This window comes from Triturus cristatus, chromosome 2_1, assembly GCF_964204655.1.
Source record: "Triturus cristatus chromosome 2_1, aTriCri1.1, whole genome shotgun sequence".
In the NCBI taxonomy this organism is placed as follows: Eukaryota; Metazoa; Chordata; class Amphibia; order Caudata; family Salamandridae; genus Triturus; species Triturus cristatus.
This window is the reverse complement of record NC_140581.1, coordinates 720,143,419-720,170,329: the sequence shown is the minus strand read 5'-3', so window position 1 is coordinate 720,170,329 and position 26,911 is coordinate 720,143,419. Positions and strand designations below refer to the sequence as shown.

At 46.0% G+C, this 26,911-nt stretch overlaps 1 protein-coding gene and 1 pseudogene across 1 annotated transcript in view; one reads left to right on the top strand and one right to left on the bottom strand.

Moving 5' to 3' along the window:
- Window positions 1-26,911, bottom strand: part of HSD17B4 (hydroxysteroid 17-beta dehydrogenase 4) — a 974,808-nt gene that overhangs the window by 16,916 nt on the left and 930,981 nt on the right. The window contains exon 23 of the mRNA XM_085632660.1: window positions 15,446-15,573. Coding sequence (XP_085488786.1) covers window positions 15,446-15,573 — 128 coding nt within the window. The remainder of the gene's footprint in view (window positions 1-15,445; window positions 15,574-26,911) is intronic.
- On the top strand, window positions 12,393-12,546 carry LOC146865796 (5.8S ribosomal RNA; annotated as a pseudogene).

The following is a 26,911-nucleotide window of genomic DNA, read 5'->3' as shown; positions in this document are numbered from 1 at the left end:
GTCACCATTTATATGTAGATAACTTCTACACTGGTGTACAATTGTTCAGGGAATAAGCCAAAGTGGACACTGTTGCTTGTGGCAGAATCCGCTCTAACCGTAAAGAAACTCGTTTGTCAACAGCTTGTGCGGGGACAATGCAGTACATTGCATTTCGAGGAACTTCTAGCTGTCAAGTTTTCAGACAGGAGAGATGTTTACATGTTGACTACCATCCATGATGAAAGTCCTTCACCTGTGACTGTTTGGGGGCAGGTTGGTGAAGCGTGCAGGTTGGTGTTAATTTTAGACTATAATAGGCACATGGGTGGTGTTGACAGAGTAGATCAGAGGTTGGAACCTTACACTGCTCTTCGTAAGGCTTATATTTGGTATAAGAAGTTGGCTATCCATCTTTTCCACTTGGCAACCTTTAATGTTTATGTTGTATTCAAGGATTCTTGTCCTGAGTCAAAGATGACTTTTGCTAAGTTTCAGGGGTCTGTAATAGACAGCCTTGTTGTAGCGGAACAGGCAAGTGTTCATAGAGTTGGAGTGGTGGAGGATGTGGCTAGATTGAAAGATCGCCACTTTCCTGATAACATTCCTCCCACACCCTCAAAAGACTATGTAGAGATGTAGAGTCTGTCGGTGAAGAGGTACGCGGAAGGAGACTCGTATGTACTGCCCGAGTGTCCTTCTAACCCTGCGCTGTGCGTGCCTGCTTGTTTTAGAATGTACCACACGCAAAATAATTTTTGGAAGCATCCACGAGTGGTAAAGTGAACTGCCTGGTCTCTATTGTTTTATATTTTTTGTTCAGTTTCAAGGTTGGCATTTGTGCACTGTATTTAGTTTCAGATTTTGTGTTAGTAGATTTGTATCTATTTGCAATTTGTTTGTGAGTTCTTTTTTTGTATTAAAAAAACCCTAAATGTGATGGCGGTGTGTGTAGGCTGGCGCTTAGCTGGTGGTGTGCGTGGACTGGCGCTTGGCTGGCGGTGTGCGTGGACTGGCACTTGGCTGGCGGTGTGCGTTGACTGGTGCTTGGCTGGTGGTGTGCGTGGACTGGCGCTTGGCTGGCGGTGTGCGTGGACTGGCACTTGGCTGGTGGTGTGCGTGGACTGGCGCTTGGCTGGCGGTGCTTGTTGACTGGTGCTCAGCTGGTGGTGTGCCTGGACTGGCTCTTGGCTGGCGGTGTGCCTGGACTGGCGCTTGGCTGGCGGTGTGTGTTGACTGGCGCTTGGCTGGCGGTGTGCGTGGACTGGCCCTTTGCTGGCAGTGTGCGTGGACTGGCCCTTTGCTGGCAGTGTGCGTGGACTGGCCCTTTGCTGGCAGTGTGCGTGGACTGGCCCTTTGCTGGCAGTGTGCGTGGACTTGCTCTTGGCTTGTGGTGTGTGTGGACTGGTGCTCGGCTGGCGGTGTGCGTGAACTTGCGCTCGGCTGGCGGTGTGCGTGGACTGGTGCCTGGCTGGTGGTGTGCGTGGACTGGCGCTTAGCTTGTAGTGTAGTTCCCATTTCCTTTATAGGCTCTGCGCATTGGAATAATATACACTATAGTTTTTGCATAGGACTACGGTAAGTATGCTCCTATCGAGTACATTAAACTTAATTACTTATGTGTGCCAGCTAACTCAGAGGTCACTAGAAACTTCTCGAATGAACAAGAAGGGATTAGTTTCTGACAACCGCATAAACATGACAACTTTGTTTCCAGTAAAATTGGAACGCGTCTCAGAATCGTGGAAACAATAGATAACAGTTTCACTCAGTCAATTGCGCATGCTTAGTTTCTTCAGAGTTACACAGAAATAGATAGACAGGCGTTTCAATAAAAGGTTTTATTGAACAGTCTTGTTTCTCGTGTAAGAAATATGAGCTGTTACAATCATTAGACAGTAAGCAAGAAATAATACGCACAGCGTAAGCAGTAAGAAGAAATAATACTGCAATAGCATTGTCTTTTAGCTATGACATATATTCATATATACATACATACATAAATAACACAGGCTAAAAAGTGAATACTCGTCTGATGCTTCTAAATAGTTTTACCCCAGTGTACCTAACCCAAGTGTAGTACAAGGTAAGAGTAGGTGCTGTTTTCTATAGTATGATATATACTAAGTTTTGTATGCCAAGAGTCCCTCTAGGTTCTTGATAACACCCCGCGAAGGGAGTCAGAACACTGGAAGCTGGATTCTCTGCGAGCAGGGATGACAGCATCTGGTCAGTACATCAGACCGGGATATGGTCTCTTCCGAACTTAGTCCTGATGGCTTAAGGGTCTGGTTTCTAGGAACTTGTTGTGACGTGGGATGGACGGATACAGGTGAACATGCCTGTATTTGGATAGCATGGCAAATGCCTAAATAAGGACTGGGATTCTATGCCTAAATAAGGACAATGCGAATTGTGCCTATATAAGGACATGATTCATGGAAACCTATGTACGGGCATCTAAATCGAAACACCACAGGCTGGCGGTGTGCGAATAGTGACTTGCTGCTGGTCACTACACACACTGCTAGCAGGGTGTACCTTGTCCCTTTTTGTATGTTAATGTTGTAATGTGTTGGTTTCGTGCCCGGTGGTGTGAATGGTCTTGTGTGTATCACATATGAAAGGTGTGTGAATGGCCTGTAAAGCGTTTGGTGCCTTGACGCAGCTTTACAGCTGACGAGCTGTGAGTCACTGGTCCAGTTTTTTGTCCTTTCAATTATTGACAGTGCATTTGATTTTTGTGAAATCTTTTATTAATCAAATGTTATATACTGAACCATCACTCGCCCTCATGCCAAATCCAACCAGTATGTGTGTGCTTGAGGAATAGATGGCTGTGCAGTAATATTTGTCTTTTTTGTGTACATTCCATCTAAGAAAAACCTACCAACTGTAGATATTGTCGTAAACTAAACACCCATGGGAGTACATGGTATCATTTTACCCGGGAGAACAAGGGGAACGCTGGATTGTAGGACATTTGTGCCGGCACAGTGATCCCACGCAAAAATGTATGAAAAAAGTGATTTTTTTCAGCTAAATTTGAAGTTTGCAGGGGATTCTGGGTAGGGAACCGCTGGTGTATCCATACAAGCCATAACTCATTGGACTCCTCAGGGTGTCTAGTTTTCAGAAATGTGTGGGTTTAGTAGGTTTCCCTAGATGGCGGTGAGCCCGGGGCCAAAAAACCAGGTGCCCCCCCCCCCAAACCAAGTAGTTTTGATATAGGTAATTTTGAAGTCTCCACAGTACGATTTGGGCCATTTCCTGTTCCTGCCACTATGCCTACCCACATAAGTGAGGTACCATTTTTATTGGGAGACCTGGGGGAACACTGGGTGTGAGGAAATTTGTGTCTGCCAGGTGATCCTACAACTTTTCCACACAAAAATGTGTGAAAAATGTGATTTTTTCATCAAATTTTGAGGTTTGCAGGGGATTCTGGGAAGGGAAATATTGGACCCACGCAAGTCATACCTCGCTGGTCTCCCCTGGGTGTCTAGTTTTCAGAAGTGTATGGGTTTGGTAGATTTACCTAGATATCCCAGAGCCACAAACTCACAGGACTCCCCTTGCAAAACCAGTTTGTTTCGTGAAATAGTAATTTTGATGTCGCCTCAATAGGTTTTGGGCCCTTGCCTGTCGCGGGTACTTGCCCAACCATGCGAGAGAAGTACTATTTTTATCAGGAGACCTGGGGGAACGCTGGGTGGTAGGAAATTTGGTAGGGAATTTGTGGATCCAGGAAGATTCCAGAACTTTCCCAGTGTTTCTTTCAGCTAAATTTGAGGTTTGCAGGGGATTCTGGGCAGGAAAATGTTGGGGGACCCACGCAAGCCATACCTCGCTGGACTCCCCCGGGCGTTTAGTTTTCAGGAATGTGTGGGTTTGGTAGGTTTACCTAGATGGTCGCCGAGCCCGGGGCCAAGAACTCATGGGACCCCCCTTGCAAAACCAGGTTGTTTTGTGATAGGTAATTTTGATGTCGCCTCAATAGGTTTTGGGCCCTTGCCTGTCCCGGGTACTTGACCCACCCACATAAGTGAGGTCCCATTTTTGTTGACTTGGGGGAACGCAGGGTGGGTGGAATTTTGTGGATCCATGCACATTCCGGAACTTTCCACCACAGAAATGTGAGGATTTTTTAAACATTTTCTTTTTTTTACAAATGCTTAGGTTTGCAAGAGATTCTGGGTAACAGAACCTGGTGAGTGCCAGTCAAGTCACCCCATCCTCGACTCCCCTGGGTATCTAGTTTTCAAAAATGTATACGTTTGCTAGGTTTCCCTAGGTGCCTGCAGAGCTAGGGTTCAAAATCTAAAGGTAGGAACTTTGCAAAAAAGGGTCAGTTTTCACTGTGAAAATGTGGTGTGTCCATGTTTCGTTTTGGGCCATTTCCTGTCGCGAGCACTAGGCTTACCCACACAAGTGAGGTACCATTTTTCTCAGAAGACTTTGGGGAACGCGGGGTGGGTGGAATTTTGTGGATCCACGCAGATTCCAGAACTTTCTACCACAGAAATGTGAGGAAAATGTGTTTTCCCCCCCAAATTTTTAGGTTTGCAAGGGATTCTGGGTAACAGAACCTGGTGAGAGCCAGTCAAGTCACCCCATCATGGATTCCCCTTGGTGTCTAGTTTTAAAAATGTTATAGGTCTGCTAGGTTTCCCTAGGTGCGGGCAGAGCTAGGGTTCAAACTCAACAGCTAGGCAATTTGCAAACAAAGTGTCAGTTTTCCTTGTGAAAATGTGGTGTGTCCACATTGCGTTTTGAGCCGTGTACTGTCGCGGGCACTAGACCTACCCACACAAGTGAGGTACCATTTTTATTGGGAGACTTAGGGTAACACAGAATTGTAGAGCAACTGTTATTACCTATTGACTTTCAATGCATTTCTGCCTTCCAAATGAAAGACAATGTGTAAAAAAGAAGTAATTTTGAAAAATGACCTATAATTCTCATGCTAGTATGGGTACTCACAATTTCGGAAATGTGCAAATATCTACTGTTTCTAAACTCTATATTTTGTTCCAATTTCAGATATACATAGGGGTCTTTCATACCGATTTTTCCATGTATATATTTTCCCAAATTAATTACTATATACCCGGTACATAATAAAAAACCCATTGTAAGACGTTGCTCAGTTATTGGCTCTGGGTTCGTTGGGTTCTTGGTGAACCTACAAGTCCTAAATATCCCCACAACCAGAAAGGTCCAGCAGATGTAACGGTATATTGCTTTCAAACAGCTGTCACAAGTGGAAGAAGTTACAGGTGAAAACGTTTGCACAAATGGCTGTTTTTTTTCAACTAATTTTCAATTTTTCCTATATTAAACTGTTAGTTTCTATAAAGAAACGTTGAAGGATCTATACAAATGACCCCTTGCTGAATTCAGAATTTTGTCTACATTTCTAAAATGTATAGCTTTCCAGAATCCATTATTGCTTTCATACCCATTTCTACATTAACTGGAAGAAGGTTGAAAGCACAAAAATAGCAAAATAGGCTATATCCCAGTAAAATGACAAAACTGTAAAAAAAAGTTGGTTTTCTGACAAAGCTGTGAAAATGGTGATTTCAGCCCCACAAACCCTTTGCTGATGCCATTTGCAGGGAAAAAACACAGACGCTTTCATTTGCAGCAGTTCTTTCCCATTTTTCCCCCCAAAAACTAATTGTAGCTATATTTTGGCTAATTTCTGGGTCCCCTCCAGGGAATCCACAAACCCAGGGTACCTTTAGCATCCCCATGATGTTGGAAGAAAGGGACGCAAATTTGGCGTGGATACCTTATGTGGTCAAAAAGTTACAGGGGCCTAAGAGCGAACTACCCCAAATAGCCAAAAAAAGGCTTAGCAGGGGGGAGAAAGGCCTAGCAGCGAAGGGGTTAAAACAAAACATGCTACAATTTACAATTACTAAACTAACATTCAAGTAGCAGTTGGGTGTCACTCAAAAGTCCTACGTATGGTGTAGATATGCTATAGGTACAAATGGCAAATACAGTAATGTCACACATAGACAAGGGAGTAGTCAGAAAATCAAAATATACCCGCACTTTGAACCAAAGCTTTTATCGCACCAAGTTAGTGAAGCAAGTCTGTGAAGAACTCTTGTCTCTTCCATCCAGCATCTATGCATGCACCTGCTGATGTCCACCATTTCACATTTAACATTCTGTCATCCATTCATTATTCCATCCATCATTCAGTCTTTCACCATTCCGTCCATTTGTGTTACCATCCACATCCAAACCTATCCATTCACATCAAAACCTATCCATCCATACCCAAACCCATCCATCCAGCCATCCATCCATCATTTAACTTATTTATCCCACCCACCACTCAACCATCCACACTGTCACTCCATTCTTCCCTCATCCATCCACTACCCTTTCCCTATCAATTCTCTTACTCATCCATCACCTCATCCGTCCATCCATCCATTCACACTTACACTTATCCATCCATCCTTTCTTCCATCCCTTCACACTCCCTTTACTCATCTATCCATTCTTTCACTAATCCACCTGTACATCATCATTTCACTCACACAACCACCCATTAACATATCTATCCTTTCGCTTATTCGTCCATCTACCCTTTCACTCCATCCATCCTTGTTTTCACTCTTCCATCTTCCAACCTCTTCACTCAGCCATCAATACTTTCGCTAATCCATCCATCCACCCTTCCACTCATCCATTTATACTTTCACACATCCAGCCCTTCACTCACTTATCCATCCATCCATTGTCTTATCCATCCATCCTTTTATCCATCCATTCTTTCACTCATCCAGCCACCCTTTCACTCATTCATCCACTCTTTCAATCATCCATCCTTACATACACGCTTTTATTCATCCGTCCATTTATCCACACTTTCACTCATCCACCCTCCCTTTAACTCTTCCATCCACCCACCCATCCATCAATTTACCCTTTCACTCAGCCAGCTTTTCACTCACACATCATCCATTCTCTTATCATCCATCCACTCTTTCACTCATCCATCCATTGACCCTTTCACTCACTCATCCATCTATCCACTCATCCATCATTTCACTCATCCATCCACCCTTTTACTCCATCCATCCATCCATCCTGCCTTTCAATCATTTATCCATCCATTCAGCAGGGGGTTCAGGAGTCATGGTCATGCAGAATGCACAGTGTCAGCACGTGAAGTGACTTACATGGCTTTGTGGTTCCTTTTTTTGCACTTTTATATAGCACGAACTCGGCCCAAAGTTTTTGGAGCGCTTTACACAAGTACCAATAGCATTACGAAAGGTCAGGTTTGTTTTTTAGGCATGGGGAGATTTATTGATTCGCCTAGAATCACAGGATTTAGAACCGACGCAAGGACTTAGAGCTGGTCCGCCACTTCCATGAAACTAATCTATGTGCTGTGAGGCTCAAGGGAGAGAGTTTCAAGCCCTGGGCTTCACAGCAATAGTAGCACTGCAGCCAAGGAAAGGGGGGCCTTCTGCCCTGGGCCTTGCAGCACTGGATATTAGATGCAAGGCACAGAGAATTGTGCCCCATTCCTGGACCTTGCAGCCTGATGCAACGCCTCAATGTCCAGTGGACTGAGCTTTGCTAAACACTGCCCTGCCATGCCAGTCTTTTCTGACTGCTCCGTCCTCTTCCAACGCATCCCTCTCTTCACCTGATAATATCTAGCTGATCCTTGGAACAAAGCAGGCCTTTTGTTGTCTGGCAACGCAAAACATAAAGAGCAGGAAAGGCTTCAGGTCAGGTTTTAAAGGAAGGTGCTTCCCCGTCCCTGATGCTGTGAGCCAACACAATTTTTTACTTTGCTGCTGCCCACTTCCCCACCCACTGTCTTTCTTCTCCCCACCCCAGTGCCCCCAGGAATGCCACCACGCCCTTGGACCAGGGAGATCAACACACCACCCTAAAAATTACATTTGCAATCGTAACTGGATTTATATAGTACTTTCTACTCCTTAGGCGTTGAAGCACTCTGATGTGATCAGATTGGGGAGGGGGTACTGGAGGAACAGGTGGGCTGACTGGCAGGGTGGCAGTTCACACAGAAGAGGGCCCCATGTTTTCGACCTGAGTGTGGGCCCGGCCAGCTGCCCACATTACCCATGCTCAGCGCTTCCTGGTTTCTTGGGGACTAAGAAAGGGGGTAAAATCCTGTACCTCTTCAATTGGAAGACACCACCACTATGAACGCTTTGTTCAGCAACATAAAAACTTCTGTATCCAGTATTGAGGCGTGTGTCATGGAGCATGTCCATGTGGAAGGAGGGTGGTCATGAGGGACAGTAAGGAAGGTTAGGGTGATGCTTTTGTGGATAAGCTGGTTGCCCCATTCATCTGTTGTGATCATCTCACAATTAGGGGACAAACTGGAGACCATTACCGCCACCAGACGCTGGTGGCATTAGCAGGGGGTGTAGGAAAGTGCCCCTTTTTGTCATGGTCACACACACTTTTTGCCACTGGTACTGATGTTTTCCGACTGATGTGCACTGAATCCCTGCTAACCAGGTCCCAGTGCCAATGTGCTTTCCCTAAAAACAAGGGAAAATGGTCTAAGTGTACTGCAACTGGCACATACTTTAGCAAGTCCCTAGTAAATGGTACACCTGGTACCAATGACAGGGGTACTAAAGAGGGTCCCCAAGGGCTGCAGCAAGTATTATGCCACCTTAAGGGACCCCCATACAAATAACATGCAGGCTGCCATTTCAGGTTGCGTGACATGGTACAAATCATGTGTGAAAATACAACATAGCACATTCACTGTGTGTCATATTAAAGTCACTGCATATAATATATGTAAGTCACCCCTACAGCAGGCTTAGTAGCCCTAAGGAAGGGTGCATTATATTACATATGAAGACATATCTGCATGAACAGCTGTGCCCCTGTGCTGTCCATTTCAATTGCTAGATGGTACAAGTGAACAGAGAAGCCATCTCAAGTATATGCACTGGTCATTATGAGTTCCCAAGCTACATGATGGCTTTATTGAAACCAATACTGATTGGTATAAAACACCTTGGCTTCATAAATCTGTACTGTTACCAGTACTAGATTTAATATGACATGCACCCAGAGGGAATCTTAGAGGTGCCCCCTGAAAAAACCTAGCTTGTTGGCTGTCTGGTTTCATCCAGCCTGCCCCAACAGACACGTTTCGGACCCCCTGCAGATGCCAACCTGCGCTCTGTGAGATCAGAAACAATGGCTGTTCCGGAGGAAAGTGTTCACACCTTCTCCAGCAGGATGGCTAGTGATTTCACATATCAAGGCCTGGGACTTAAAAGCCCCTGCTGCCTTTGAAATGCAGTCGCAGCTTCCCCCATACCAGGGAGATGCCACCCCCTACCCTGAGGCCCATTTGGGAACAGGACAGGCGGGAAATTAGCTATGCAGTAGGCGTGTTGCACCTCCATGCCAGTCACACTAAGGTGGGCCACCTGATGTGCTCCACGAAAGAAGGATTCCACTATCTTCCTTTTGGTGGAATTAGAAACTCTTGGACAGTGTTATGTCCACTCCATACCAGTAAGTGGTCATAAAGGGGATCTAGTGACCCCAGAGGTAAGTAGCCCATTGGCTACTACCCTTCAATCCCCTTAACACCCCTACATTTTGACACCAGTAGCTAAAAATCGTCTGCCTGAAAGAAGGAGGAGGACAAAAGACCAGAAGACATGAGAAATGTGGACCAGCACCTAACTTAGGGCAAACCCCTGCCTGGCTGCTGCTCTCCTGACAATCCAGGAGCCATCCAGCACCAATACCTGAGGCACCAGAGTCAGTTGCAAGTACCAAGGTTTGTTTGTGTTCAGTCAAACACCACTGCTGCCAAAACTTACCTGCACGTAGAGGGACTTCAAGAGAGGCCAGCAGCCCTGCTGTGTTTCTTTTCCCTCTTCTGCAGGCACACCAAGAACTGTGAGAGCCTCTAACTCACCGAGCCGCAAGTTAAACACCTCAGCACCCAAGCTCCCCAGCCCGGGCTCACGTAAACCGATGGTGTCTCTGTGGTCTCTCAAGAGCCGAACCCCCCTTGGGGTTCTGCCGGACTAGTCCCCCCGTCTCCACTTGCAGACTTTTTCTTACAGGTACTAGTCCCATTGACTTTAGCGGGTAATGTTCGAGTCTACCTCCACCTACAGCACGTTTGCACCTGGACACTCTAGGGCAGGTAAACTTGAACTTTTGGTGCTTTCTTGGACTTTGGCCTTTACTAACCTTAAGTCCAAAAGAACAGTCCTGTAAGTCGTCTGTAAGTGTATCTATGCAGTGAATGTTTCGCCCATAGGATAACATTATTGCGTTCGAGGCTCATGCCTCAAATCTGAGAGCAGTCATTTTCTACTGTTTCTATTGTAAAAACTGACCTCTAAATAACTCATAATCTTGAAGTAACAAATTATATAAAAATCTGCGCTATTTTTCTAAATTGGTTTTGAGTTTCGTCTTGAGTGTGTGTCTCATTTATTGACTCTGTGTGTACAACAAATGCCTAATACTACCCTCTGATAAGCTTAAACTGATCTCCCACACTACCACAAATAGAGCATTTAAGATTATTAGTAGAAGCCCTGTAAACCGATAAGGGTTTTGTGGACTTTCTATAAAGTGTACCTCATTTTGGTAGACTACATAAAAAGCAATTTTCCTACAGGGGGAGTGTTAGACCTGGCACGGAAATTTTGAGGCAGCAAAGCCGTTTGAGGAAGGTGGCAACAGCAGTAGCTTCTGATGATTATAGCGTTCTCTGAGAGGACCGATATCTCTGCTGGGGTGTTGGATCAGGAGTGATGGAGGTCGGTAGTGGGACTGTTGAACCCTGGAGAAGTCACAAACCTTCCTATATTGTTGGTGGAACTGTTTGCTGGGGGGGCCAGGTCCAGTGAGTGTGCAGTTGCACAAACGTTTCAGAACTGTTTTCCAGGGAAAAACTGACATTCCCACAAAAGAGTTGTTTACTGTCCAAGTGTATGTCCATTACTGTTAATTGCACATATCTCAAGATGCCTTTAGAGTGCATTCCAGGGTGGGAGTGCATTCTGGGTTGGCAGCGCATGGTTAACGGTCGAGTCCATCAAACATAACACTCTGTCAACGAAATCCACACCGCTCTTCAGGATTTCTTTAGAGGGATCTGGTCCATCACTAGCCAGATATGACTACTGCTTTTTCCATGTGCTCAGGAAGGATAAAACAGTCATGTTCACTTGCTGGTAGGGCATCAAAGAAGTAACCATGAAGGCGCATGGCATCAGCTGTGTGAAGAACCAAACTGCCACAAAGACTTTTCGGCCCACAGAGTCAAGCTCCTTAGACTCAGTCCAGAGGAGCTATAGGAAAAGGCATTAGGATTCAGTTTAGCGGGACAGGCTTGAGTCACCAGGCTGTCTGTTCTAGGCTTCCTTCCTCAGCCCACCATGTCACTTAGAGCCCAGAATGGGGTGCCACAGGCAAGGAAATCACCCCATGCTTGGCTGGCTACAAATGCTCTTGCTGACCCTGGGGTCAGAGCTTCGGAAGTTCCTGGCCGCAGGCTTCCTTGTCTGGCCTGCTGTGTCGCTTTGAGCCCAGGGTCAGCTCCGCTGCTTGGCCAGGTAAAAAAGCTCTAACTGGGCCCTGGGTCAGAGTTAGGAATGGCCCTGCAGAGGAAACCCCGAGCCTGAGTCTCTCCGTCCCGCCTGTGTAGCAAAGAGCCCGGGACAGGGTTCTGCAGGATTTGGAAGGTCTCCCCTCCTTCTCCGTGGTGGAAAAATGCATCCGTGCACCAGGTCAAAGCTCTATGAGAGCTACCCCACTGCCCTGTGCATGAAGCCTGGCTCTAGCTCAGAAAACCCAGCCATGGGAGCCTCTGGCTTCTCCAAGGACGAGTGGACTACAATTCATAAGATACAGTGTCCTTCAAGCCTAGCTATCTGGTCGCATATGCCATAAGAATGCATAGTTGCTCATATGGCAGAGACTGCCCTGGAAGTCCAGATGAAGGCTCCTTTGACTCTTCTAGCCCAGCCATGGCTCCTGGAGGTCAGTTACATTTGCTTGAATATCATCCTCTGTCACTTAGTGTGCCAGGGCCCACAACCTAAGCTGGGGACTCTTGATGCACAGGGTCTGAACCCTGGTCCCTGCTGGGTGACAGATGGCCAGTGTGTGGATGAAACGACCTTCCCTGGTGCCAGGTACCTGGTTGCCCGAGTCTGTATGGATGGGCTTTGAAGACTTGTGTGGTCCCACCTGGATGTCTGGGAGGGCCAGTAGTGGAGCTGCCTGCCTATGCTGCTGTGGGAGCAGCATGCTTTCTCACCTAGACACATGGGTGGTGGAAGTCAGTGCTGTCTTACACCCGCCACTCGTGCCTGAGCATTAGGAAAGTTGCGTATGACTCTTGGCGGTGGATCATTCGACTCGCACACCAATAAAGAATGTGGCTAGGTATGAGAATTAGTGTAAATTGCAGGACACATTGATCACTGACACTTCAATCGCACCTTACGGCCACACGTTCCCCCTCGGGCTACTACTGTCTGAGAATTGCTCGAATGTCAATTGCCCTGGGGATCTCCCAGGGTGTGACTGAGTGAAATTAAGGTCTCACTGAGGCGTAATGAAAGGGGAAGGTGGGAACATATGTACAAGACCTTTAAGAAATCTGTCATTGGGGACTTGGCTACCTTCATTTCTCCCATGGTCGGACCAGGACCACCCATCACAGGACCCCTTCCCCAGTACTTGGTACACAGGGATGCCACCTGTGCGCCTGGCCTTCAACTATCTGGGTGGGCAGGCAGGTGGCTGGTCTGCCTCTGGTGGGGAAAAATCTGGGGCGCATGGCTGCATGCTAGTTCGACAGCCAGGACTGGGGTGCCGGTTTTGGCCCTGGCACCCCTGGGCTTTGGTCTTGGATCTGGGAATCGGAGCACCTCACCTCTCAAATGAGAACACATAATCTCCTGGAAAGCAGAAGGGCAAAACCTTGCTTGATATCGATCTTCAATATGGATAATGACTGTGAAAGTTGGGCCTCACGATCCTTCTGACTTTTTGGGCTTTCTATCAGGAGGGGTCAGAAAAGTTGCCACAGGAATAACTGGCTAGTGGAGGGCAAGAGATCATAGCAACGTCAATTTTGATCCGTTGATGCCGGCTCTTCCTATCATTGTGAAGCAGAATTCACCAAGGATTAAATTGCTTACCAACCAATAAGTAGCATTAGCTGGGATTAGACCATTGTGAGACAGGTTAGCTTTACCCTACTGATGATGTATTGTTGCAATTGTAATCCTGCTGAGTATGAGAGGAGCCAATGGGGTGAAGATACTGTCTGTGGGATTATGACTAAATGCCTCTAAATCAGAATCTCCCTAACCAGTAACAATACATCAGTGCAATGGAACCTCGCTTACCCAAGCATAGCCAAATTCAGGGCCAGTGCGTACAGCTGCTCACTTGGGGACTGTATGTTTGTGAGGCACCCAATGCTAAATCATTCGTAGACACCTGATTCTGTGATCTGGGTTTTTGAGGACCAGAGTAGCAACATCCCTACAATCTATTTAAAGCCATCCTCTGAGTCAAGCTTTTGTCTCAGTCTGTGGGTACCTGCTGCCCCTGGCATCCCTCGGCCACTGATGATGGGTGGGAAGAGCCACAGCTGGGCCCATGAGAGGCTGTCTCCGCCACAAGTCTTGGGGTACTGGACCTCTCAGCCCTGTACCGCCAGATACAGGGAAATGAGGGCATGATTGCTTGCAAGTCAGCAGGATGACCAGATGGCCAGAGATGGTGCCAGCGGAGTCACTGGGAGGAAAGACTGTCAATGTCTCTAGGAAGAGCCTCACAGCACTAGCCTAAGAATGCATGGCTGCTCTGGCCGCCATCAGCTGCCGTGGGCCTGGGCACTCTGGTAGTCAGGTTAGCCTGGGCACTCTGGTCGTCAGGTTAGCTAGGGCCATCTGGTCGCAGGCTGACTGACCAGATAACTGGTGGCTGCCAGTGTGGCTAACACATACTTGCTCCTTCTGCGAGTTTTGTAAGCCCCCACTTTATTGTGGTTTAATAGTCAAGGAAGAACAGCTTCCCATGTAGGCCCAATAGGAGAGAGTGGTTGGCTGGCATCCAAACCTTCCTTAACACTTCAGGTTTGGGCTCCAGGAACGTAGAACACACTGACTTGGGGCACCCTGAGCCAATGGACTGGGGTGACAGTCCCTACTCAGGGCAGGGTGGCTGCAGACCTACAGGACTCTTGTGGCACTCCAGGGATTAAAACGGATAAGCGACCTCTGTGAGGGGTCAGCCACCGGGCAGAGCCACCTAGCCTGACTGAGGAAAGGTGGCATCACACCAGGGAAGAGTCTGGGATCATGAGGGCTGACCAGTTTCACTAATCTTCAATGAAAGGTGTGATAAGCCATTGCTTTGCCTGCAAAGCCCAGACCCCGCAGACCAGGGCTCCAGGTTGGGCCGCCTTCCCTACTGGAGACAGGGTGGTGTCGGCTCTTTGAGGAGTCTCTTACTCCTGCGAAAAGCTACAGTAATCCCCAATGAGGGGGGGGGGGCATGGCTCTTGCATGGGAGGCCTCGTCCCCGCAGCCTGCATTGCTAGCCTGTGGGCAAAATCTCCTAGTGTGTGGGACCAGCCTCAAGCCTACCTGAGGTATGGTGGCACCCCATCCGCAAGAGTTTGTTAGGTTTCAAGACTTCCACTAATTAACTTGTCGGCTTCTAAATCATGTGTTGGCTAAAACTTCACCAGTGAATGTTCATTCACAAGGATGCGCCAGCCAGTGGACAAGAATGGGAGAGCTAACTCAGTGAATCCTATCAGCAGCCAAGCAGAACTAATTTAAATTTCACACAGCCCTCAACAAAACAAAAGAATGGCATTCTTTGTTGGAGAATGGGAATTTTGGCACAAAACTATTAAAAATAACAGAGCAGCAGACATCATGTGACTTTCTTTTTTTTTTTACAGAATTAGCTTATGTAGAAGAAAGGAAAATCTCCATGGGATTACTTAAAGTGGTGCAGAGACATAACTTATTTTGGATGGTTGTTTGTTTTGTCCACATGGCATCATGATGAGAAAGCTGAAGGATTGCTTTGACTTTTAACGGATACATCCTTTACTTGAAGATTTAGAAATGAAAAGACAATTCTATTATAAATAAACAAATACATACGTAAATATATTTGTAGTATAGAATGTAAGGTCATGGTAGCTCAAGCTCACCAATAACACGAGTAAACTCAGCAAATTACTTCTAAAATTCAAAAGATATGGTTATGATATAAAATGAATTGTGGTACGATCCATGCTAACGGTCAAACATTTCATAATGATCCTGCTTAAAAAAACACAACAGTTCATTTAAAAGTCAATCACTGTATCTTAGCACCAACGTGAAATCCAATTACTATGATTTGATTTTACCTTTTGAGGATTCAGCTTTCCCATTGCAATCTCCATGAAATCAGCATCAGAAACAGTAAAAACTGTGTCCACCTGACCCTGGGCGGGTCCTCTGTATGCCTCACCGGGCCCATTCTTCAAGTTGATGGCTGTGAAAAGAAAACCCAATTACTGTAGCTTACATTTTAAAAATAGGTAATACATGGAAGATCCGTTTGAAGGTTTTTCTCTCCCAGGAAAACTTTAGATTCGCAAAAATGTTTAATAAAATACATATCACCACGAACAAGAATACATTCTAGCATTACTACACACTGGGTGCAGAACTTTGACCCTTCATTTGAGCTGTAGAAAAATAAGTTGACAGAATAGCTGTTGGCTGAGCGATCCTCAAGACAGAAGTGAGGAAGAATGGTACGCTAATGGAAGATCTGCATGACTGAAGAGAAGAACAAGTTACTTAATCAGGTGCTAGACTGAATCTGGAAGATCCTTAAATTGGGACCTTTTAAGATGCTAAAAAGAAACCACTCAACAGAACGGGGAGGTGGGAGAGCAGTGAAAAATCTACAGTTAAAGAATCCACCAGAAAGAGTGTAATGGAAGGTTAAGTAACTTGATCTTCTAATAAATAATTTCAAGTGCAAATTAATCACCTCAGAGTAGATACCGAAGCAGTACCTCCATCAGTGGATAGCTTGTGAAGTGGACTCAGACAAAAAGGTATAGAACAGAGCAAGGCAGTAGTGCTTCGTGAGCATATGCACTGATGCCCATGTCGCAGCCCGATAGATGTCAAGGAAAGGATGTAGCCTTACGGCTAGAGCGGTGGGGAGAGGAAGTAGCCTTACGACTAGAGCGGTCGATGTCGAAGCTGGGGAACCGGGTTCGAGTCTCGGCTACGACGCTCAACATCCTGTGATTCTGGGCAAATCACTTAATCTCCCCGTGCCTCAGAAAAATGAATGTGTCCTTGTGTAATGAAACTGGTGCTATGTAAAGCGCTCTGATACCAGATTTATCGGGTCTAGTTCGCACTATATAAAACTCCTCCCCCCCACCCCCCCAAAAAAAGACTGGTATTCTGCAAGCCAATGCAATGCAGTGGTAGCAGCCTTAGCCCTAGTGGAATGGGCTCTACGGTCACCCAGCGGCTGCTTTTTGGCCAGTGGACAGCAGATAATACAGAGGACTACCCACCTCGACAGTATCCTCTTATGGTTTGCCCCAGAGAACTCCACAAAAAGTTGATCATCCACACGTTGGTCCTAGTACTTTCAATATAAAAGCTTAATGCCCTTTTGGAATCCAGTCAAAGAAGCCATCCATCCCCTTTTGAGGTAGGAGTTGGGAAAAACAATACAGGCAGGGTGATGGATTGCCTAGCATAGAAGGGTGTCACAAGTTTAGGTAAGAGGCCACTTGAGTACTCAACACCAGTTTGTCTAGGTAAAAGGTTGTAGGGCGGTTGCACTGACAGTGCCTGAAGTTCAAACACATGGCAAGCTCAAGTATTCACAATGAGGAAGATGGTCTTTAAAGTCAGGAGACGCAGCGAGCAGCTGCGTATCGATTCATAGGGCATACACATGTGAAACATCAAGTCGAAGTTAAGGTACCACTGTGGCCTCAAAAACAGTTTTGAAGGAAATCTGTGAGTCAATCCTTTTAGAAATCAAATAACAGGATATTTAAAAATAAGGGTGGTTGGTTCAGTAAATGGAGAAAGGCCGAAAGGGCCAAAAGATGAAATTTTAATAGTGCCAAATGCAAGGTCTTGCTAGGCCACAGACAAAACAAACAAAAGAACATCCAACAGCTTTGCTTGTAAGGGGCAGTCTTGCAGATACCACACAAGGCCATAAATGTGTCCAAGTGGCTGGCATAAATGGTATTCATGGGAGGGCGTCTGGCAGCAAGGAAGACATCCAACATTTGAGGTGGCAGAACAAATTCAGTCAAATATTGATGCTGCTCAAACTCCACGTACGGAGGTGTAGATTGAACAGATTCAGGTGAACGACCCTGTCCTGTTGCTGCAACAGAAGATCCTATCAAAATGATAGTCTGATTGAAGGATAGATGCTCATGACCCGAAATACTGGGTACCTCACTCTCCTGGTCCAATCAGGAACCACTAGGATGAATTTGGCCTGGTTGTTTCTGTTCTTTTACAGAACTCAGTCAAGAGCGGCAGGGAAGGTAAAGGGTATAGGAACTCGGTCTTCCATTCTTGCCAGAATTTATCTCCTTGCGAGTATTCTCGCGGAACTCTAATGTGCAAAACGTTTGCTCCAGTGGGACTAACAGTGGTCAGGGCAAAAAGAAAGGAGAAGCCATAGCTGTTGGACAGTCAGCCTTAGGATGGTCTTGTCCAAACCTTTTGTACTACAGATTTTTGCTGCTCTGGTTTTTGCTGGCCTTAATTCTCTGCTCTCTTTACTACTGCTTTCCAGACCTAAAGTGAATGTGCTCACTCGTTAAAACATGGTTTGATTGACTTGTATCCAATTAACATATTTAAATTAATCATAATTCACAAGTAAAGTGGTACTACATGTACCCAGGGCCTGCTAATTAAATGCTACCAGTGGGTCCTGAGAGTGGGACACAAGCCTGCATCCTACTACAGAAACATAGAAACAAACAGTTTGGGGAACATTTAAGGGAGGCTCAGGCAACGCTCATGGTTTGTTTTTTAGAAAACAATCATCAATTAGGTAAACAAATCGCAAGGAACGCCTCTACATATTCATTGGTAACATCACAGTTAATGCATGAGGCGTTTTAGGGTGTCAATGGCGTTTTGATCCAAGCGAGCAATGCATGGATCATCTTCAGGACATTAAATAAGCATGCCTGTGTATAAGTGCCTTAGATTACTGTATTAATTCACATTAGTTGGGAGAAAGAGGGGGGAGGAAACATAAAAAGTGAAAGAATTTTGGAAACGACGCAGTGACTTGGTGGGAAAATAGTCTACAATTGCATGTTGGAACAGTTCTCGTGGTCAACAATAGAGCAAGGAGCAACTGTGCGCGGTGACAAGGGAATAGAGGGAATTAGGTAAACAGGGCTAACAGGGTGCCGATCTCATGCATACTGAGTGAATAATTGATGCTTGTGAATTGGACCATTTGGAATATGCGTGAGTCCTTACTTGATGGAACAATTCCGGGGGGGCCAAGTGCGGGTAATACGAGCTACAGGAGGCACGGATGATTGTCCTGGAGGAAGAGGGAGAGCCCATTTATACGGGGGAAGTAAGGCCTGTATCCCACTCTCAGTATCTTCATTTGTATATATCTTAAAGAATTGCTGATAAATTAAATATTGAACCTCTGTCTGACTGGACAAGTTTAATCAATACAGCACTGATTGGGTCTGTATTCATTGTTGTATGTCTATCCCTATTTTCCTAGGGACCACTGTAGTGTAAAATAATTGATTCCCGCAGTCCCTGGCTGACTTTACTTGGGTCCCCTTGTTGTTTAAAAAGATGTTTAGCGCAACCGCTGGGTTGCAAGGGCTTTAAACCTGATTCCCCTTTTTCTGAAGTGGGTCATTTCCCTAACTCTGACTACTCTGTACTACTTTTTTCCTCCTAAACACACCTCTACTTGCTACGTCTGAAAACGCACCCTTGTATTCAGATAAAATCCAAAAAACTGTGGACGAGTTCTACAGACTAGAACAAAATAAAAAATCCAACAAAGTAAAAAAGGATATAAAATCCTTTTCTCAAGAACGAGCCTACCCTAACTTGAACAAAGACTTCTATACAAACAGGGCCTATAACAACCCCCAAAACTCTAGACCTTGGGGCCGTTTTAATAGACGGAATAACTTAGTTGGATTCTCGGACACCTCAGCCGAGTCCTCAGACAACTCCGACGCAGGAGAGGGCACTAGCACTAATATAAGAAAACCCAACACCCATTTTTTAGGGCGAGGTCAATCAGAGCCACAAAAACTAGGACGTGCCAAACAGCCACGTTGGCACAACCCACCAGGGGAACGCCAGACACGCCAGAAGTTCTATCAATGGTAACCCCCACAATGGAAACCAACAACCTCAACAATAAACTCACCATCCCCATTTTTAATCTCTCCACACACCAACTGTCAGATCATGAAATGTCAATATTGAGTAAGGGACTATCATTTGTCCCCACTACCTACCCCAATTTTCTAGACTTGCAAACAGAACTACTACGTTTCTTTCGCAAGATAAGATTACACAGTTATTTTTTACAGAATCCATGCCCAATCAACACATCCAACACACTGTTACGCCCTCCATCCACCTTTTCACCTTTTTCCAACATGATCCCCAGTGAGATCATTACTTTCGAGGAATTGGTTCTTAAAGAGGTCGCGCAGTCGGAAAGCTCACACCAATACATCCCCTACAACATTACCAGAGCAGAGAAAACTGCCATCTCTACCTTACGTCAGAATAAAAACCTTGTGATTAAACCGGCCGACAAGGGCGGAGGCATAGTACTCCAAGAGATCAACACATATAGGGATGAAATCAACCACCAATTGGCTAACACAGATCATTATTGTAAATTACAAACCAACCCCACTAAAGAACTCCAAACTTTGATTCTGCAGATTACCAACGATGGCCTCGAGCAAGGTTTTCTCAGTAAACACGAGCATCGCTATCTTAACATCAAATCACCACAGACCCCAGTGATTTACACTTTGCCCAAAGTGCATACAAATCTGTAAACCCCCCCCGGCCGACTGATTGTCTCAGGGTGTGGATCAATTTTAGAGCCACTGGTACAATATGTTGATTTTTTCATTAGAAACTTTGAGCCACTCACCGACTGTTATATACGTGACAGTATGTCTATGATCAACATGGTTGAAAACCATCCCTTCGACCCTATCACTGACACTCTGTGTACATTGTACGTAGAATCCTTGTACACAAATATTCCACAGATAGATTCTCTACTTGCGATGGAAACTGTCCTAAACAAACGCCCACGGCCTCATTCAGTTCCGACTAACTTTATACTTCAACTCTTAGAGATTTGTCTCTCTCTACTGAGGAACGGTGACTCCCTTTTGATATAAGTTTTACTTCGGGAGCACGGGTCACCGGACCTTTTGAATAGCTCCTAGAGTCCCCCTCTTTTGATAAATAGGGGATTGGGTGCGGACTAGTTTTCTCTGTTTGCCGCCCTGCTGCATACACATTGGAGGGGGGCACCTGGGTGGGAGGACCCGATGCGGACCTGGGAGTGAAGTAAAAGTCTGCACCGGTGTTGGTACGGGCTCAATAATGGGTGCCACGGGAGTAGATGCAACTGGTTATATGACTTACAAGCGGTAACTTTACTACAGTACCCTGCGGTTCCTAGGGCCTCAAGGAACGCCAGAGGGCGCCAGAAGCACACTGAAATTTTGCAGCATGGCCTGTTGAAAGGCTTTGATTTGCTGCGGGATGATGAAGGCCAGGGAAATCAGGGATCATCAGGGCCAACTCAGGAATCAGTTCTGTAGCCAGAGACTCGCTTGGGAGTGAGACGTGCATCATGAAGTACTCCTGCCATCTTTTGGCAGTCAAAGAGGAGGGATGGAGTTCAGTACTGCTTTGCTTTTTATGCTTGTGTTTGGATTTGTACTTCAACTCACCAGAGAACTTCAAACAGGAAGATGAATGGTCATGGGAGTGGACCCAGTACTAGGATCGAGATCAGGCCTGTGACTTGGAGTGGGAGCGGAACCTTTATTTTATAAATGTTTTTATTAGTTTCCAAAATGCAAAGTACATAACATTGCATATTCACCCATCAGTAAACAAATGAGTTTCATCCAAACAAAGAAAGCTTGCATTGATGTATTACATATTTAGGCAATTCTTCCCATTTGTCATTGTATTACATTACATTCAAATCATGTCTCATAGTCACTATTACATTCAGTGTACGATCTACTCCCGCTAGTCCATCCCCAATCCCCCACATGTGATGGACTAAGCGCACATCCGCTATGCCCGCACCGACAGTGCCCAGGTAGACAGCATCTGCACCACCCTCTCAATTTCTGCCAGTGGCACACAGTCCCTGTCCGCCGAAAGCCCCCAGTTGCCGCCCTGTAAGCTATTTGCTCAAGAGGGCGGAGCGCCATTCTCGAGTGGGAATGTTTGCAAGTGCGTTTTCAGCGGCTGCCAGATGCGCCTAGGTCTGGAGGCAGGGGGCTGGAGTAATGTGTATATGGCACTGGAGGCATCGCACTCAATCATATCTCGTAGCCACTGCTTGTTTGTGGGGCAGGAGGCCGCTCCCCAGTGCATAGACACCTGGCACTGAGCCAGAAGTAATGCCATGGCTGTGTATCTCCGAACTCCCTTTGGCAGTGGAAGAACATAGCCCAGTAGGGCCAGTAAAAGACAAGGTTCAAGTGTAAGCTCTATCATAGCTGATAAAATACGGAACACCTCCTCCCAATATTTCAAGGTAACAGCACAATTCTAAGCCAGATGTGCGAAGTCTGCGTGCTCTGCCGCACATTTAAGGCAGTGATGGGGTTGGAGGGATCCCATCGATATAAAGGTTGTGGGGTATAATATTTAAAATGTAATAATTTATGTCAATGGTTATTAGACACGTTTGGTTTGTTTACAGCAACAACAAAATAACATTTTATCAGACAAGGAGAAACCCAGATCAGTCTCGCAGACCACCCTCGATCCCCGCTCCCTAATGGGCTTCTTATCCACGGCTGCATGGTAAGGTCTGGATACTCGATGTGCACTGTCCAGAGTTCTGATCCCTTGTGTCAATATAGGAAAGTCTGGTGGCAAGAGGGGTGCCATGGGGATCGCAGAGCGTACTGCACTGTGAAGTCTATATAGGATAAATCTGTCCATGTGTGTAACATTGCTGCAGCCATGAAGCGATGTCACTCATCGTAAATTGGAATCCTCAAATAGGTCTCCCAGTGCCTGCATGTGTGGAGTGTTTTTTTGAGTTAATGCCTCTGTTGTGACTTGCAACCAGAGGTTATTGATTAATGGAATGTGTGGGGAGTAAAGATGTTCTGCGTCTAGATACTTTTGCAGCTTCTTCCATGCCCAACATGTTATTGCGATCATCTGTATTGCTGAAGTATGTCTGGGTAGTCCTAATGGGAGAAGCGAATATAATGGATATGGATGAATCTAAGAGCTTTCCGGTTTAAGATACTGGAGCTGCGCGTCTGGATGATACCAATAATAGTAGAAGTGCACTTGCGCAACTAGATAATAAAGATAGAGATCAGGTAGGCCAAATCCACCCTGTACATATGACAGGGCAAGGGTGGACCATCCTATCCTGGGATGGCGTCCTGCCCATATAAGTCGAATTAGTGTGCTGCGGAGGCCACCAAAGAATGCGTTGGATAGTACGATAGGAATATTTCAAAACAAATATAAGAATCAGGGGAGTACTATCATTTTATTTATCCTGATTCTGCCGGCCAAGCATAAGGGTAGTTTAGTCAATTTATTGACCAGTGTGTTTAATTTATCAAGTGCAGGGCCATAGTTCAATCGAATGACTTCCGCACTCTGTCGATGCAGATATATACCAAGGTATTGAGGGAGGTCGGAGCACCACTGGAGAGGGAAGTCCAATGGCGCCCGAAATGTTGCATCAGTCATGTGGAATATTTCTGATTTTGTCCAACTGATCTTGAGTCCAGATAGTGCCCCGAAGCGGACCACCTCACCCAACACCGGAGAGAGGTTTTTCGTAGGGTCACTAAAAAACAATATAATATTGTCTGCATATAGGGACACCAGTAGCCGCCTCGCTGGAATCGAAGCTCTCGCCAAATGTCGCTCTTGTAGACATCGCACAAGGGGGTTCATTGCGATAATAAACAATAAAGGGGACAGGGGGCATCCCTGCCGGGTACCCCGATGAAGGAAAAATTGTTCTGTAATTGTGCCATTCACCCTCGGTCGCGCAGCTGGAGCAGCGTATAGAAAGCGGATCAAATTACAAAATCCCAAGGGGCATTCGAGCTTACTCAGCGTAACAAATAAAAACGACCACTCTAGTGAATAGAATGCTTTCTCAGCATCAAGTAGCACTGCTGCCGCTGGGAGAATCGGTAAGATTTGGTTAAGGACTGAAAACACAGTACGTAGGTTTACAGATGTGGACCGGCAAGCTACAAACCCTGTTTGATACAGGGATATGATTGTGCTCATTAATAATGATAGTCGTGTTGCCAATACTTTGGCTAATATTTTATTATCATGGTTTAGAAGGGATAATGGACAATAGGAGGAGCATTCTTCTGGCGGTTTACCAGGTTTCAATAGAAGGGTAATGACGGCCTCCTGCATCGTCGGGGGAGTACTCCATTGGACAAGGCCTCCGTGTATACCTCCAATAAGTATAGAACTAGCTTGTCTTTATATGTTTTATAAAACGCACCCGTGAAGCCATCCAGCCCTGGTGCACGTGTGCCACTCAGACCTTTAATGGCCTGTGCAATTTCCTCACAAGTGTTAGGCGCAGCCAGGAATTCCTGCTGTCCCTTCTCCATCCAGACCATTGCTATTTCTGCGAGATAGTCTGAAATTATACCTATGTTAGCTGTGGTCATTGATGCATATATATATATATATCCCGCTATACAGACGCCTCTGATCATGGAGTTAAAGGCATCCCACAGCGTCGAAAAGTGTTGCACTGACCCAACATTATGTTGAAAAAATTAAATTTTTGCCTCACGGACCTCAGTGTGGAACACCTCATCTAACAAGGAAGTTGTGGGGAAGCGCCAGGGTGGGTGCTGCGGAAGAGTGTCTGGCATTTTCATAGTTAGTAACACTGGGAAATGATCAGCAAGCAGTGAAGGTGGCAGCCACCTTCTATATCATTCTGAAATGGTTGAAAAAAATTATCTGGATGCTCCCCTGCTCCACTCAAAGGACCGTAGTCCAGGCGCTTGTGACTTGAAGACTGGACTACGGTAACATACTCTATCTGGGGGCAAACAAGGAAGTGATACGGAGACTACAGGTGGTGCAGAATTCTGATGCCACATTACTTTATCAGATCCCCAAAAATGCTTCCATCTCTGGCTCTTTGCAAGATCTTCATTGGCTCAAGGTCACAAATCGCGTTAAATTCAAAGCCTTGAGCTACATGTTGAAGATCAAGTCTGGCACCGCCCCTCAATATCTGCAAGACCTGGTGCATCCTTACCAACCTCCATGTCTGTTGCGCTCCACTACTCAGGGGAAATTCTTGGTCCCTAGGGTTAAACTCTCACGGATGGGTGGTCGCTCATTTGCCCGTCTCAGTCCAACCCTATGGAACTCTCTTCCCATATCGCTCAGGAATGAAACAATATATGTGAACTTCCATAAATGTTTAAAAACGTGGCTGTTCAACCAATAATTTCCGATTCTCTTGTTCCTTCAGGCTGGCACTGGGAAACCCTTTTTGGGTAGCTATGCGCCTTACAAAATCAATATAACATAACATAACGACAGAGTGTCTGGGCAAATGCGATATGTCAACAAGTGCATAGGCTAGGTCAGGTGAGAAGAACCAATAATCTATACAGGACCAAGTGCCATGGGGAGCCATAGGATGTGTGTTCTAAGGTGTCTGGGTGCTTAAGACGCCATGCGTCCAATAAAAAATGGGATTGTATAGGCTCAGATAGAGTGCGCAGGAAATGCAGTTTCGTGACATAGCCCGGGCCTGCTGTATCAAGTGTTGGGGTCATGGACAAATTGAAATCCCCCCTCAACAATATAGTGTGGGTATCTAGGTGAACAATATGCATTGACATGTCTGTAAAAAACTCAGGGGCTTCTGTTTGCGGCGCATTGATGTCAATTAGCAGTATGGGCATAAAGCCCATTCTACCTGCTACTATCAAATAGCGGCCTGTAGGGTCCACCACAACTTCTCTTGTGACAAAGGGTATCATCTTACGTATTAGAATACATGCCCCCCTAGAGTAAGTGCTGTAACTGGCAAAGAACCTGTGCGCGACCCAAGCGGAGGCAAATTGAGGTGTGCTGCTGGGTGCGCAGTGTGTCTCCTGGACGAATGCCAATTTCACACCATGCCTAGCTAAATAGTATACTACCTGTCGGCCCTTGCAAGGATTAGTCAGGCCATGCACTTCCAGGACATACATTGTAACAAAGGGAGGGTGGTAGTTATGTTAGGTGTAGACATGCGATATCAGAGTTAGTATGGATAAGGGAGCAGGCCAGAGTTGTGTAATCCCTGGTAGTGACTATAACACTTGAAGGGAGTACAATGCGTAAGCCATGAACAGTATAAAGCAGTAGATCATTCTGTAGGGCAATGTGTGAGACGATAAACCATATAATCACGAACATCCCGAAACCCCCCACCCACTTACGACAGAAGTGAAATTGCTGCCATAGGATCCAAACTTTCAAATCCCTAGTGGAAAACAAACAAAACATTGACAGAGTCATCCGCAGGGGAGGACATCGCCCAGGAAGATGCACCATTCTGGTCGTGGGTAGGCATGCTGTAGTGCAGCTCAAACAACAGATTTAGTGCACTGTTTAACACAGTACTATGATAGCAGAGTCTGGGATAGTAGAAGAAAGAAAAATTTAAGCGTAAAATTTTCCATACTTCGTTAACCTGTGGGGAGGTCCCCACCACCGACACCATACGGGGGCTGGATGTGCTGCGGTAGTCCCTGCATGCGCATCTTTAGAGCAGCTGGATGTCACTCGGAGGAAAGCTGCACTGGGGAGAGCGCAATACCCATCGCAGGTGCAAATTCTGAGTGGTGGCTCTTACAGAACTTAGTATGCTCGTCTGCTGTCTCAAAGAAGTGACTTTTACTCTGATAATGTACACAAAGTCGCACTAGGTAAAGCATTGCGTACTTGATATTCGCCTCTTGCAGAACCCGTTTTACTTCTGTAAATTGATGCCGTGCTTCTTGCACTACTGGAGTGAAGTCTGGATAAAACATTGGCTTCATATCTTGATACTGGATTGTTCCTTTTTTACGGGGAAGTCGCAGCACTGTGTCCCAGTCCTGGTAATTTAGTAGCTTGGCTATAATCAGCTGAGGCGGCGTTCCCGGAGCCAGGCCGGGCCCCAGGGATCTATGGGCCCTTTCAACAGCAAATGAAGTAGTGAAGGCATCTCTACCGAATAGAGCAACAAGAAGGGTATCTACGTAAGTACCCATGCGTCCTGTGTTTGTGGACTTGGAGATTCCTGCAATGCGGATATCATTTCTGCGAGTCCTCGCTTCCAAATCGTCTGCTTTGGATGCCGTTTGTCACAGCAATCTTTCGAGTTTATCAATACGTTGGGTATTGGTGGAGCGCGAATCTTCTACATCTGATATCCGTTGCTCCGCGGCAGAAATTTGCGCCTCCTGTTGGTCGAGGAGTTCATGCATAGTTTACAGCCTGGAGGCAAAGCCATCAAGGTGAGCATCCACCGCGTT